Here is a 14,449-nt window from a genome sequence, read left to right on the forward strand (position 1 = left end):
CGCATTACGTTACCATCATCCAGCAAATAACACGTAGCAGGCCAAAAATGTCTTTCAAATAAGTTTAATATTATTGGCAGAATACCAAGCTACAAAACAAATAACCAGTTCTTAAAATATTGGCTATGACAAGAAAAAATCACCACAGACATCTAAACGCGGCTGACATCTCTCTTTTTTTTCCATTGTGTTGACCTGATTACCGGCGCTCGCGGATTGATATTAAAGTCTGTTTTACTCTTCCTAATAGAAAAGACACAGAAAAGAAGTTCCTGAACCGAATGGCATACGAATCAGCAGTGTTGTTGCGCGAAATAAACCCAGAGACGATTGAAATCAATGTTTAGGAAGCCCACGTCCGGTTTTTTTTTTTGCGCAAAAGTACAACATAGTGTCAATAAAATCATTAATTTCAGTATTTATCATGTTATAAATGAAAATGTAAGTATTGCATCCATAGGTGTCATTTACACTGGGGACGCTGGGGACATGTCCCCACCACTTTTTGAAATGGCTGATTTTGTCCCCACCACTTTTTGAAAGCATTTGGTTAAAATGTTCTGAAAAATGAAGCGAACCAAGAAATGTTAAAGGTTTATTTATCAATTATCACTTAAAATATTACTAAAATCCATATTGCTATCACACGAGCCAATGGCAATTAAATGCACAGATGCATAGTCAGATTAATGATTCACGAACAGAAGATTGTATTTGACTTATGCTGCATACACATACGCAATGACAATTATGCCTACTGTAAATATAGAGTTACAACTATGATTAGAGTTGTTTGCATAAAATGCACCGCAAACATTCACGTTTGCCCTGTGATAGGCTACGATTTATCTCCATAAATACTATTTTCTCAATTCTGCGCATATATTTTTACTTTCATCAATTGCTCGATCAATATTATCATCACATATTTTACATTTAAATTTTTTACTGTAGGTAGGCTACCTGTAAACAATTTAATATAGGTTAATAAAGTTGTAACCTTTAATATAGGTTACAACTGTTTAACTCCCCCAGAGTTAAACAGTTGAGTTTTACCGTTTTGGAATCCATTCAGCCGATCTCCGGGTCTGGGGGTACCACTTTTAGCATAGCTTAGCATAATGAATTGAACCGGACAGGACCATTAGCATCTCTCTCAAAAAAATGAACAAAGAGTTTCGATATTTTTCCTATTTAAAACTTGACTCTTCTGTAGTTACATCATGTACTAAAACCGACGGAAAATTAAAAGTTGCGATTTTCTAGGCTGATATGGCTAGGAACTATACTCTCATTCCTGCGTAATAATCAAGAAACTTTGCTGCCGTACCATGAGTGCAGCAGGCGTAATGATATGACGCAGCGCCTGCCGCCTGATAATAGGCTACCGAGCTGGGGACTATTTTCAGGCGCTGCGTCATATCATTACGCCTGCTGCACTCATGGTATGGCAGCAAAGTTTCTTGATTATTACGCAGGAATGAGAGTATAGTTCCTAGCCATATCAGCCTAGAAAATTTTTGACTTTATTGATTCTGCTTTTATTCGTAATAGTGGTGCACGATATATCGGCCGCCGATATAATATCGGCCGATATGGTCATTTTTTTACACATCGGTATCGTTCCGATGTCAAAATATGGCCGATGTGAACAGGCCGATATTTAATGTGTGAAGCTGAAGAGGTTGATGTGAGAGAAATACACATTTCATACAGATGACATAAGCAGAGAACAGTCTGTTTTCTTTCATTTTGAATTGTTCTGTTTAAAAATAGAAGTTTCAAGCTTTCTATATATGTCTCAGGTCTGTGAGTCAGGTAGGTTTCGGTTCATTTATGAGACGCGCTCCAGGTTCACGCGCCGTCGCCTCTGTCCTGATTAAATATTTTCTAGTATATTTACTTTTTATTTATTAAATCCAATTCAATTCGTTGATGAAACATTGATCAAAATTAAGATACAATTAGGTTTTGGTTCATTTATGAGACGCGCTCCAGGTTCACGCGCCGTCGCCTCTGTCCTGATTAAATATTTTCTAGTATATATACTTTTTATTTATTAAATCCAATGCAATTCGTTGATGAAACATTGATCAAAATTAAGATACAATTAATACAAAACGAAATTAAATTTAAAGACAGGCTTTGTGCTTTCTGCTTGAGGTCTCTGTGAAAGTTTTAAAGCAGTTTTTAAGTGCCGAGAGCGCTCACGTCCGTAACATTGTTAATGCAGTCCAGTGCGACTTATGTTTTTTTCCTCCTCATGACACATTTTTGACTGATCGTTTTTTGACTCGTAGATATTTGAATATATTGCTTGATATATGATACCCATTCGAATTTGATTTTTCTCAAAAGTGACAGCGCGTGTGATTTGTGGATTCTGATAAGCGCGAGTGGAGAAACAGGCGTTTATTTATTCATTCTCAGTGTTGAGAAACGTAGCCTTCATGTGTTATTGTGTTAATAATAACTAAAGTAGCCTACCTAATTATGTTACATATTTAGTTTGTATGAAAACTATCGCGTTCGTTACTTATGGATTAAAAAAGTAGGCTACCGGTGCTGCGCGAGCTCTCTCTCACAAACACGGACGCGCGCACATAGAGAGAGAAGATAATTGTAAAATGAAAACGGGCTAAGCAGAAAGCACTATTTTTCATGTGTTATTGTGTTAATAATAACTAAAGTAGCCTACCTAATTATGTTACATATTTAGTTTGTATGAAAACTATCGCGTTCGTTACTTATGGATTAAAAAAGTAGGCTACCGATGCTGCGCGAGCTCTCTCTCACAAACACGGACGCGCGCACATAGAGAGAGAAGATAATTGTAAAATGAAAACGGGCTAAGTTTAAATTTTGTGTTTGTTTTTTTCTGTCAAAATGTCAGAAAGCATTTTGTATTATCCATCCGTGTTTTTAAAATTCGTTAAATGACGGACGTTTTACTGTTAACACAGCCCATATGTCGGATTCGTCTTATAGCCTACTTGTTATTATTTTTAGAATAAGTGATTCGTTATGCTATTATTGGACTCCTGTCTATTCATTGTCAACTGTTTTCTATAAATATGTTTGTATTGGCTAACATTTATTCAGCTGCGTGTCCTGTTTAAAATGTGCAATGTTCAAACGCAAAGACAGTCACAAGAAGCCCTTTTCCCTGTGGTATTTTTTAGAATAATATTTGGATATTGGAATAATAAATGAAGTAGCCTATCTTAATTGTACAAATGTTCCTGTTTTTTTGGGGTTTTTTTTACTGTTTTCTAAGGGTTTCTTAATTTTAGACAAGTTGACCAGCACACATTATATGCAATGCAATGTGTGTATGTGTGACATATTTTGCACACAGGTAAAGGTGCCCAATATCAGTCATTTCTAAAGTAAAAAAAATGTGTTTTGGAAAATAGCTCTTTATTTGATAATCATTAAAATTTGTTTTCTATACAGAGATATCGACATCGGTAAATATCGGTATCGGCCATAACAGCAATATTAATATCGGTTATCGGTATCGGCCACAATTTTCACATCGGTGCATCCCTAATTCGTAACGCAATGGACCGGTCAACGGGACATAAATTAATCCTTAAAGGATGGGACATTTGCACAAAAATAATAAATAACTTACCGTAGCCTATTTTATAAGTCGCTCCAGAGTCGCATATCAGTCAAAAAATGCGTCACGAGGAAGAAAAAACATATAGGCCTATAGCTTAAGTCGCACTGGACTAAGTCGCATTTTTTTTAGAAATTTATTTCACACAAAAAAAACATATAGGCCTATAGCTTAAGTCGCACTGGACTAAGTCGCATTTTTTTTAGAAATTTATTTCACAAAAAAAAAAAAAAATGTTTTACAGACAGTTCTCCATTATGGACGTGAGCGCGTCTAAAGCGGCACTAAACGAATGTTTTAAACTTTCACAGAGACCTCAAACTGAAAGCACAAAGCCTGTCTTTACATTTAATTTCGTTTTGTATTAATTGTATCTTAATTTTAATCGATGTTTCATCAACAAATTGTCTGGATTTAATAAGAAGTAGCTAAATATAGGCTATTAGAAAATAGATAATCAGGACACGGAGGCGCTGGCGAACCTGGAGCTCGTCTCATAATCAACCGAAACTCAGCGTAGGCCTATAAGGTAGCCTATTGCCTCACAGACCTGAGACATAGATAGCTTGAAATGTCTACTTTAAAGCAGAACAATTCAAAACGAAAGAAAACAGACTGCGCTGCTTATGTAATTCGTATGAAATGTGCATTTCTCTCTGGCGCTGCGAAGATCGCGATTCGTCAACTTCATGGCTATAGCCGACACTGACATAAAAAAAATAACTGTTTTATTAGTAAACAATTAAAATGTATCCTGCTATATTTTACATATTTGCCTGTTCCTTACAAAACACTAACAGTGAGGTTTTTGACTTTTTTTTTTTTTTTTTGCAGCTGCGGACAAATTCTTTCACACACACACAATACACTCTGCGCTTGTTTTAAAATCATAATTTAACATATATAACAATTTTTAAATAGCCCAGTTAAAGTGTTTATTACAAATAAATTACTAAATGCTAAAAAAAAAAAAAAAAATTTTTTTAATGAACTAACATATGCGTTGCATTTACAATTCTGTGAAAACGGCACCCCCACTTCCCGCGTCCCTGACTCTACGTTGTTAGAACGTGTTAGAAATTCCATGGGACTACCGCTCCTTTCCAGCTTCATGGATTTGCGCTCTGGCCTGAGCAGGAATGGATGGACATGATGTGCTACGTTCAGACCTCGAAGTGTTGGGGAGGAGGTTTCATTCATCCATGTATTAGCCAGCTAACATCGTTAGTTCTTCTTGACGTTTTAAAAATTTTCAACTTTAAGAGAAGATGTTGATCAACAGTACAGGTAGGGGAGTTTTTATATAGCATATATTTGCACTGTGATTGATTTAGTTAATTATAGCCGATTAAGTAATTTACAGATCAATAAAAAAAAAAAATTGGCTTTGTGTGTGTGTGTGTGTGTGTGTGTGCGAGAGAGAGAGGGCCTGCGTGCCATCTTATAGTTTTAAAATAGTTTGGATGTTTTTTTTTTTTTTTTTTTTTTTTTTTTGTGGCATATGACAGTATTTGTCTGGCCTACGCTATGCCCATTTTTGATGCGCCCTTATTCAATATTTTCCCCGTCCTGCTGTAATGTTTTTTCATCAGATTTTTTGTCCCCACCACTTTTCAACACAAACTGACGCCCCTGATTGCATCTCAAAACTATTGGTATAATCTATCATTTACAGCAATAAACGCACATGGACTATTTTGGTCATTTTTATGGCTATGACTACTTTGACGCTCGTTAACTCATAATTCGATTCTGCGACTTTAGCCGGGGTTTCACAGGCGGGGTCACATATAATTACGGGGACATTGAATTGAGATTAATGTTTTAAATCTTACCTGTTTATAAATGCATTTTGTACAGCGTACAAAACAATCGTCCAAAAACGTAGACGCAAGACGGCAAGTTGTATTTGAATGAAACGAGAGAGCGCTGCGATACATGTCCGTTGCGATACATGGATGTGCGCTGTGTTATAATGGGTTGCTATTGACGACGGTCATTGGAAGGAAATGCCACAGAATATAATCTTGCTTAAAAAAGCGCACAGAGCTGCTTGTTTTATTTGTTGTTTGTTGATTTTCAAATATTAAACTGTTTTTAGTGTGAGCATCAGTTATTTTTTAACACTTTCATCTCGTTTTGACAAAACCGTGATAATATTGATAATCACGATAATTTTGGTCACTATAATCGTGATATGAAATGTTCATACCGTCCCATCCCTACATCCAAGTGTAATGGATTATCAAAAAAGAAAAAAATGTAGGGCAAGGACTTGGTTTTGTGCATTAGTTGTTGATTGGATTTTGAGATGTGGACATTGCAATCAAAAGCGGAGGCAGATGAACGTGAGCTTGCAGAGGCGGGTTTAAGCAAACTAAATTATTGGAGAAGTCCGGCATATGTCACCAGAGAGAAGTCTGATGTTTTCACCGGAAGATCCAGCTGTGACATTTTGATTCAACATTAAATATATGTGGACAAATTGTTCACAATAAGATCTATAACAGGCGTTTGAAAAATAGATACGGTGAGTTTTCATTGCATGCTAAATTTAAAGAGGATGAATTTGAGTTTGTAGCTTCTTGGAGAGAGCCATCAAAGCACCCATTTCATTCAGATCTTCTTTCCTGCGTAAACCAAAGCCCATTGTGCGTTGCTGATGTCATAGTCGTAGGTTTGAAAATGATTACCCTTAACATCAGTGTAGATTGTGTTAGACAGCTAATGTTGTTCGTGTAAGGGTTTACTTCAGTACCGCAGCTTTGCAGCAGTTTTTCCATTGTCTCAAAACATAAACCTTCATGTGTCAGAGTGAATTGTGGGAGTTCCTCAGTGGGCAGCAGGGATAACAAGATTTCTCTGAATATACGTGTGGCACATTTCTACATGATTTTCATGTGACTGGAGAACAAGTCTGTATTGACTGGGCCCATCTGTGTGTGAAAGTGTGTCGGCAGGGTGGGCTGTGGTCAGCAGGAGGTTGAAAGAGAGGTCTACCCTGTTTGTAACAACATTTCTGCTCCCTTTTTTACACTAGTGCAATTTGCTGGAGAAGTCTAAAACAGGATATTAAGAGGAGACTGTCATGTTCATTCAGGCATTCCTTTCAAAGGATTCCCAATACATGCACCTCTGTGAAGAGGAAGTATGACGAGAAACATAAAATATTAATTCCGTCCTTTGACTGTGTGAGGTCTACCCATGACATAATCATCAGTTCATGAAATCAGAGCTGTGGCCTAGCAGTAAGTGCACATGCTTTGACATATTGAGCTGCGTTGCTCATGTGGGCAGTGCAAGTTAAAATCTAGCTCGCATCATATCCCCATCATATCCTCTGACCTGTCCTATAAATAATAAAAATGACCCAAAATCTTTTTCTCTTTTTCTCCCTTCTTGACTTGATGTAGGTCAGAAAAGCCATTTGAAATGTCATGTTATCACATTTTTGTGGATTAGTCTGTTGCGTCACACCCAATCTCAATACTCTCAGAAGTGTTCATTTTATTGCCCCCTGGTGGTAAGAATGAAGAACATGTTGTGCTTGCTGTGTCAATACTTGTATCCATCCATATTCAACTGTCTATCTTTACGCTGCCTCTCTGTGTTCCTGAAAGCTTATAAATAATTAAGAGTAATCATTAATACTATTTTGAATGAACTATAACCCCTAAAGTTTAATGCCTAACTTGTCTTGCACTGTTTGAATAATATCTCCTGAAATTGTGGGCATTTTTGAGGTTTTGCGTATTTGAATTATTATTTTTTTTATTTTTTTTAAGCAGACAATTACCATCTTAGCAACTGCATAGCATTGCCCTGGCAACCACCCACGACACCCTAGCAGGGAGTTTTGCACAGGGAAACACTACTCATTTTCTATTGAAAATGTAAAAATCTTCTTTCTTTTTTTTTTCTTCAATTGTGTGAAATGTGCAAATAATTTTCTCTCTGTTTTCTTGTCTTGCAGCTGAACTGGAGTTTGTTCAGATAATAATCATAATTGTGGTGATGACTGTAATGGTAGTTGTGATCATCTGTTTGCTGAACCACTATCGGCTGTCGGCCTGGGCCTTCCTCACACGCCACAGCCAGGCCCGAAGACGAGAGGAGGGCATGCAGCCGGTAAGTGTGCGTGTGAATTTTATTCTGAGTGGGTGTTCGTTTGATTCTCCAGTCGCCATGTGTGTCCTGTCTGTGTGAGCTCTGAGTGGGTGTAGAGTTCCTGTTCTTTTGTTTGATCACCATGTGTGTGACTTTGTGACCGTGTTCATATGGGACTCGGCAATGTGCGTGCCAGCTTCAGGGTCTTTGTGTCGGTACACCTGCACAAATGCATAACGCAGTTCCTAGGGATGGGTCATGATGGTCAACTGGCTCCATTAGTAAACATTTTTTTTTACTGTGCATTATAAACCACAGGCCTGTTTTCTGTGAGGAAAAAGTTGCAGTTATCCATATTTCATTAATAAACATGTCTTACAGTGGACACAATGCTAAACCAACCTAATTATATAGGGTTTCTATTAGTCTAACTAGTCAATTTTGGAATTACGTAGTTCTGCACATCCCTGGTTGTTCTTTATGTTGATTTACGTCCTGTAGTTGGGAACGCCAAGACAAGCTCGTCTAGACTGCAGTCCATTTCACCTCCTAGAGTGCGAGAGAGTCGTAAAAAGATAGGAAGAAGGTGACGATGTGATTTAGCAACAGATGCAGAGCATGAAAGGAACCGAGCTCTTAAATTTAGAAACAAGCTCATAAATTTAGAGAACAGCACATTTTCTACAGCTGCATTCTCAGAGGCCACATAATTTACCAGCAGCCCTGAATTAATAATACATGATATATTATTGTATTCTCATATTTACTGTATGTGCATTTAGATGGAGTATTCTGATGTCTGGAGCAAATTTGGTTTTCTAGCCAAACTCAAAGCTCTAATGCATCAATTGAAGTTGTTTTTAATGTGATGTCTTTAATGCATGACTCACATCGGTCCTCTCTCTTCTGCATCATACTAGGACGGCTGTGCATGGCCAACAGACAGTTTGGTGACGCAACAAGGAGCCACTGAGGTTAGTCAGCTGACACAACCTATTATTCAGCCTTTCTGCATAATGTTATTTATTACTCTAATGTTTTATTGTCATGTTTAGGGCTGGGCAACATAGCTAATAGCTCAAAAAGCTCAATATTGTTAACCCTTTCAAAGACAGTTAATCTATTTCAATATTTATCTATTTGCTCTGAAATTACTATATTTTCCACTAAATAAACACATTAGTATTATTTTTATTTATATACAACAGTATAACACTGCATAATAATAAAGATCTGTTTTACATGTATTTTTTTTTTACAAAATATACACTACTGATCAAAAGTTTGGGGGTCAGTAAGATTTTTTTTTTTAAATAAATGAATACTTTAATTCAGCAAGGATGCGTTAAATTAATTAAAAGTGACAGTAAAGACATATTACAAAAGATTTCTATTTCAAATAAATGCTGTTCTTTTGACCTTTCTATTCATTAAAGAATCCTGAAAAAAAACAAGTGTAGCAGTATTAAGCTGCACAACTGTTTTCACCATTGATGATAAGAAGAAATGTTTCTTGAGCATTTCAGTGTATTACAATGATTTCCAAAGGATCATGTGACACTGGAAACACAGAATGGCTGCTGAAAATTCAACTTTGCCATCACAGGAATAAATTACATTTTAAAATATATTCAAATAGAAAATAAACATTTTAAGTAATAATCATATTTCATAGTATTACTGTTTTTACTGTATTTTTGATCAAATAATGAAGCATTGGTGACCAAAAGAGACTTCTTTAAAAAAAAAGTATAGTATATTGATTGTATAGTTAATTTATTGTGTAATTATTCTGGCTGCATGTTTACAAAAACATTTTTAACTTTTTATTTATTAAATTCTAAAGGTTTAATGAATATATTCTTCTCTGTGTTCAGGTGATGTATGGGCCACGGAGCGGAGAGCGCTTCAACCCACCTTCATTTATGCAAAGGGACCGATTCAGTCGCTTCCAGCCCACCTACCCATACCTGCAGCAGGACATCCACTTGCCGCCCACCATCTGCCTGTCAGATGGCGAGGAGCTGCCGCCCTACAAGGGCCCCTGTACCCTGCAGCTCAGAGACCCCGAGCAGCAGCTCGAGCTCAGCCGTGCATCCGTTCGCGCGCCCCCCAACCGGACCATTTTCGACAGCGACCTGATAGACGTTTATGTGCACGGAGGCGGGCCACGGCCCCCAAGCAGCAACTCTGGCAAGAGTGCCTCGAACTCGCACGTGGAGGGGCCGCCGCCCACCTATAGCGAGGTGATGGGTCAGACGTGCCCAGGCTCCGCCTCCTTTCTGCACCAGCACAGCAATAATGCACCACCCTCCAACCAGAGGACAGCCAGTCGCTCCCCCCAGCCTGGCGCAAGCACAACCCTGTTCGTCAAGGTTAAGGAAAGCCGGCGAGACAAACCCGTGTGACTAGGAGGCATGGAGAGGGCCATAGAGAGTGCGTGCCATCATCTGTGCTCTCTGGTACTTCCTCCTGGACCTAAAGGGGAGTGGCTTCACTGTTAGACCACTCCCCTTGCACAATTTGAATTGAATATTGCGGAACCAAGCTTACAAAGTTTATTTTTTTGTATTTTTTTGTTTCGTTTTTGCTAGAACTTCGGGGCCTTGTATGGATGTTTGGGCTCCTTGGCTAAATCTCTTTTTTTTGTTCGGTTTTGTATGCTTTCATGTATTTAAAGAACACGCGTGTTGGCACAGATTGTTTGCGTGAGAGACCACATAGGTCATAGGATTGAGAAATTTTCTATTCATTTGTGTGCATTTCCAGGACTTGTGCACAAAAACTGTTCATAATCAATCAAAATCCAAATTGAGTGCCATGATAAAATCTTAAATCTTGGGGATGTGACTTACTACAACAACAACAACAACAACAACTAAAGTCTTTATGTTGCACTTATTCTCTAAAGAGTAGAAACAGCAACCCTTAGTTTTTATATGTCAATCTGTCACAGGTCTTTGATGGTTCCTGGGAATTATTTCCTTCCTTTTTGTGTTTTTCGTTTTCCTGAAATGGAGATGTAGAACTCTGATCCAGCCTAAAATCTCTACAAATGAACTGCATCATGGCACTTATTTAAAGAAAAAGGGTTGTTCAAATTCCAGTTCACTTTTTCCACTGACCAAGTGAGAGATATTGGCATGGATATCTGCAGATGGAAGTCACGACACATACGCCACTTTCATTCTGTCGAGTAGCACTTTAAACTTACGTCACTTCAGCATTGTCATGGGGTCCAATGGAAGGGAATCATGGGAACTGTAGTCTTATGCACATCCTGTCCCTTTCTGAATGAGTGTGTCATACTGTTTGTTTTCCACTATAAAAAGCATGCGTATAGTTTTTTTTCCAGTTATCCATACTATACTTTAGTTCACAATCATATATGGATCTCATATTTTATCCCTTATTTTCATCTCCTGGAATGCCGTTTTATTCCAAGGCAGCACAGGAACACATTTTGTCTGTTATTTGTCTGTTTATTCAACACCAGTATTTCGTATTCTTTTATCTGTTCTGTACCAATCATGACGAGGTACATCCCGCTTTTTCCTTTCTTTATTTGAAGTTGTATTCAATCATCACCACATGGCACACATTTGGAATGCTTTCAGACATGTTGATTGTGTTTTTGATCACATCATTCTGAGCTTTGTAAACCATCAGTCTTTGGCCTTCCCTTAAAAAAAGTACCATAGAAAACCTATTTATTAACTAGCTATTTATTAAAGTGACCAGTTTGAAAGGATATTTAGTCAAAGTCAAAAATAGGCTTTTATACAACCTTCTTACACCTTAAATAGCAAGATTCTACTATCACCCATCCGCTTTGGCTCCGAAACGGCCTCCTGTCATAGGCTCTGCTTCTGTCACTCATTCTGACCACGCAGTTTGAGTTCGTACTGTAATGCTGCTGCTGCTATGCGCTGCTACTGCTACTGCTGCTGTTGTTCGTTCGGTATGTAGGCCTATGTCCGCTTCCCCATTACTTTATATTTGCTTACCAACCGAGACATAGATGTTTGTGCTCCTTTTTTGTTTTCTTCGTTAACATTAGTGCATTTCCGCTGTCATAGTCGTGCTAGGAAAACAAATCCAAATGTATTTTTTACATTTGCAGCCGAGAGGTTTGCATGTTACTATTTACATGAGCAAATTCGGTGCCTAACAGTCATGTTTAAGCAGACATAGAAACCCACTTGCACTCAAAAGTCCCCACCTTTGTTGTGCCTCACTTCCTATGGTGCTTCTTTCAGTAGTCGGACTCTGTTTATTTGTACGGTGCTGTATATAACTTGAATATATTATGCACATATCCTACCCAATGGGTAGAAAACCACAAGAAAGCATTGTTAATACTGTAATATAATGTATAGATAATATTAAAAAGAAAACTTTAACACGGTGGCATCAAGTTTTGTGAATGCCTTCAATTGTGCTTTGTCTTTTTTGTAAAACAGAGTAATGTTTGCAAAGAGAAATGCTACAGTGTGGTCACATAAATACAAAAAGACTTCTTATATTTTTTTTCCTATACAGTAAATGCAAATCTGTTATGTGATTAAAATATTCTGAGGCAGTTATATAAAGGATAACTAGCTGCTGCTTTTGTAACTTCCAGAGAAAGAATTATTATGCCAGCGCTTGTCATTTTATTTATTGAAATTTATTTTGTGACTGCTATAGCTGTTTGGACGTGTATTAACCACGCTCCACCGATCGCAGAAAATAACTCGGCATGACGTAATTGTACCGTAGTTATCGAAACGAACGGAACCGACTGCCGACTTTTGGGCTCCCACGAGGCCTTTTCTCCAGCCCGAGAGATGGTTTAGTGGTTCATATCAAATAGAAGCTCAGGGTGAGGCTTTATTGGATCGGTGAGACATCCGTGGGAAACGGTTAACATTTTGTTCTTTTTTTAAATGCACATAATCGAGTTGTGTGGTATATAAAAGAGCATCAAATGCATACATGAGAATCCAGCCCATAGCTGATTGTTACTGCATGTTCATGTTGTCATTTTCCTCGGCATAGCAGTCTCGCTCCGCACCAAAAGGATCCGCCTCTCCAGAACACTCGGTAATTATTCCCTGTACCCGCTTGAATGAACGAATCAACGAGTGAATGACTGACTGACGACTTCGACGTGTGGCTGTCTGGCTGACTTCAGCATCCTGGAACTCCGACGAATCCACAGCACTGTTCATCATTGGCCTTGAGCGAGATCACAGGACTATGAAATTTTGGACTACAAACTTTTTTTCCTTTTTTTTTTTCTTTTTCCTTTTTTTTTTTTAAACAAGAAAACAGTTCAGTGAGCGAGGAACACTGCTGTCCTTACGCCTTTTTTATTTTTATTGTTCTATTTAATTGTGATGTCAGCGGTTTTCAGTTTGAGGTCTGGTAATTGCAATACTTTTACAGGAAAAAGGTGACTAAAAATGATTAAAAAAAATCATAAAAAATAAACACACGGGGAAAAAAACTAAACAATGAAACTATTGCTCAAAGATACTGTTGTAGTCCCTCATGAAACGATTCCACGCTTGTTCTTTCGCTGTCATCAAATGGCTAGAGAGAGCAATTAAAGTTGAGGAAAAGAACCAGAATGAGTCTCTTTTGTGCTTTGTGTTTGTCATTCTGTTGTGCTCCTGAAGGCGATGTGAAACTTTCCTTTAAAGGTGAAAAAAGTCATTTTCCCCATAATAAATCAAATGATTCATAATTGAAATAGGCATAGTAAAAAAACAAGCAAACTACACATTATTTTAAACTCAAGTTTAAACAGTCAAGCTACCCTAATTTGCAATGTTTTTTGCCAAAGTTTGCAGTTTATCTACGTTTAAATAGTCTATATCATATCAGATTTGTTTCACAATAGCCTATATTTAAACTATGATTAGCGATTTTTTTTGTGTGTTAATTTGGTGAAAAAATTTACACTTAAAAACAAAAAAAACTGAGTGAATTTACAAGTTTCACATACATTTTCTAAATTTAATAGTAAAAAGTTAGTTCGTCCAACTAATGCTGCCTTCACGTGCTGTCGGAAAATTCCGACTTCCCACTTCTGAAGTCGTGAGTGCGAGCTCATCGCATTCGAATTTTGACTTGAGAGGGCGGTCATGTCCTAGGAACTAGGCAACTATAGACCTTATTCAGAGCAGCGCCATGACAGATATGAAAGTGAGGCTGTGAGGGATAGACTTGCCGTGTTTCCAATGGCATCCGCTGTATAAAGCTCCTAGATTAGCCTACTTAGAATTTTCCACAGCTTGTCGGGAGTTTTTTGTCAACTGAAATTTCTTGGAAAGATATTTTTCTAGTGTTTCATGAGCAGAACAATCCAAAAACACATTAAATAACAGTACAGCGGCAGCCCATTTATGATATGTCTGTCTGTCCCTCACAGCCTCGCTTTCATTCACATTAAAAATCAAAGATGGCGCTGCTGTGAATGGTCTATACTAGGGTTTACGATCATTTCGATAGCACGTGAAGGCAGCTCAAGTCAAAATAAATGAACTGTAGGCCTACTTCTGTCCAAAAAAACATGCTGATATTAAGACTTCAAAAAAAACATGCTGAGATGACTAGCCTAGAAAAAGTTGTGCCTTACAATTTGACAGAGATTATCACTTCCAAACAGCTCTGGTAATTAAGTATTCACGCTGAAAACTGTCAGTATAAAAATTTTCATTTCACTGGTGA

The 14,449-nt window shown here is 37.7% G+C and overlaps 1 protein-coding gene across 3 annotated transcripts in view; it reads left to right on the plus strand.

Annotated features, from left to right (window-relative positions):
* The window catches only part of ldlrad4a (low density lipoprotein receptor class A domain containing 4a), a 96,937-nt gene extending 83,590 nt beyond the window's left edge, over positions 1–13,347 (plus strand). For all 3 annotated transcript variants that reach the window (XM_084424153.1, XM_084424152.1, XM_084424154.1), the window contains 3 exons: positions 7,599–7,753; positions 8,653–8,706; positions 9,610–13,347. In XM_084424153.1, the coding sequence (XP_084280279.1) occupies positions 7,599–7,753; positions 8,653–8,706; positions 9,610–10,140 (740 nt within the window). In that variant the 3' untranslated portion in view covers positions 10,141–13,347. The remainder of the gene's footprint in view (positions 1–7,598; positions 7,754–8,652; positions 8,707–9,609) is intronic.
* The last annotated feature ends 1,102 nt before the right edge of the window (positions 13,348–14,449 follow it).

This window comes from Rutilus rutilus (assembly GCF_951802725.1).
Source record: "Rutilus rutilus genome assembly, chromosome: 11".
In the NCBI taxonomy this organism is placed as follows: Eukaryota; Metazoa; Chordata; class Actinopteri; order Cypriniformes; family Leuciscidae; genus Rutilus; species Rutilus rutilus.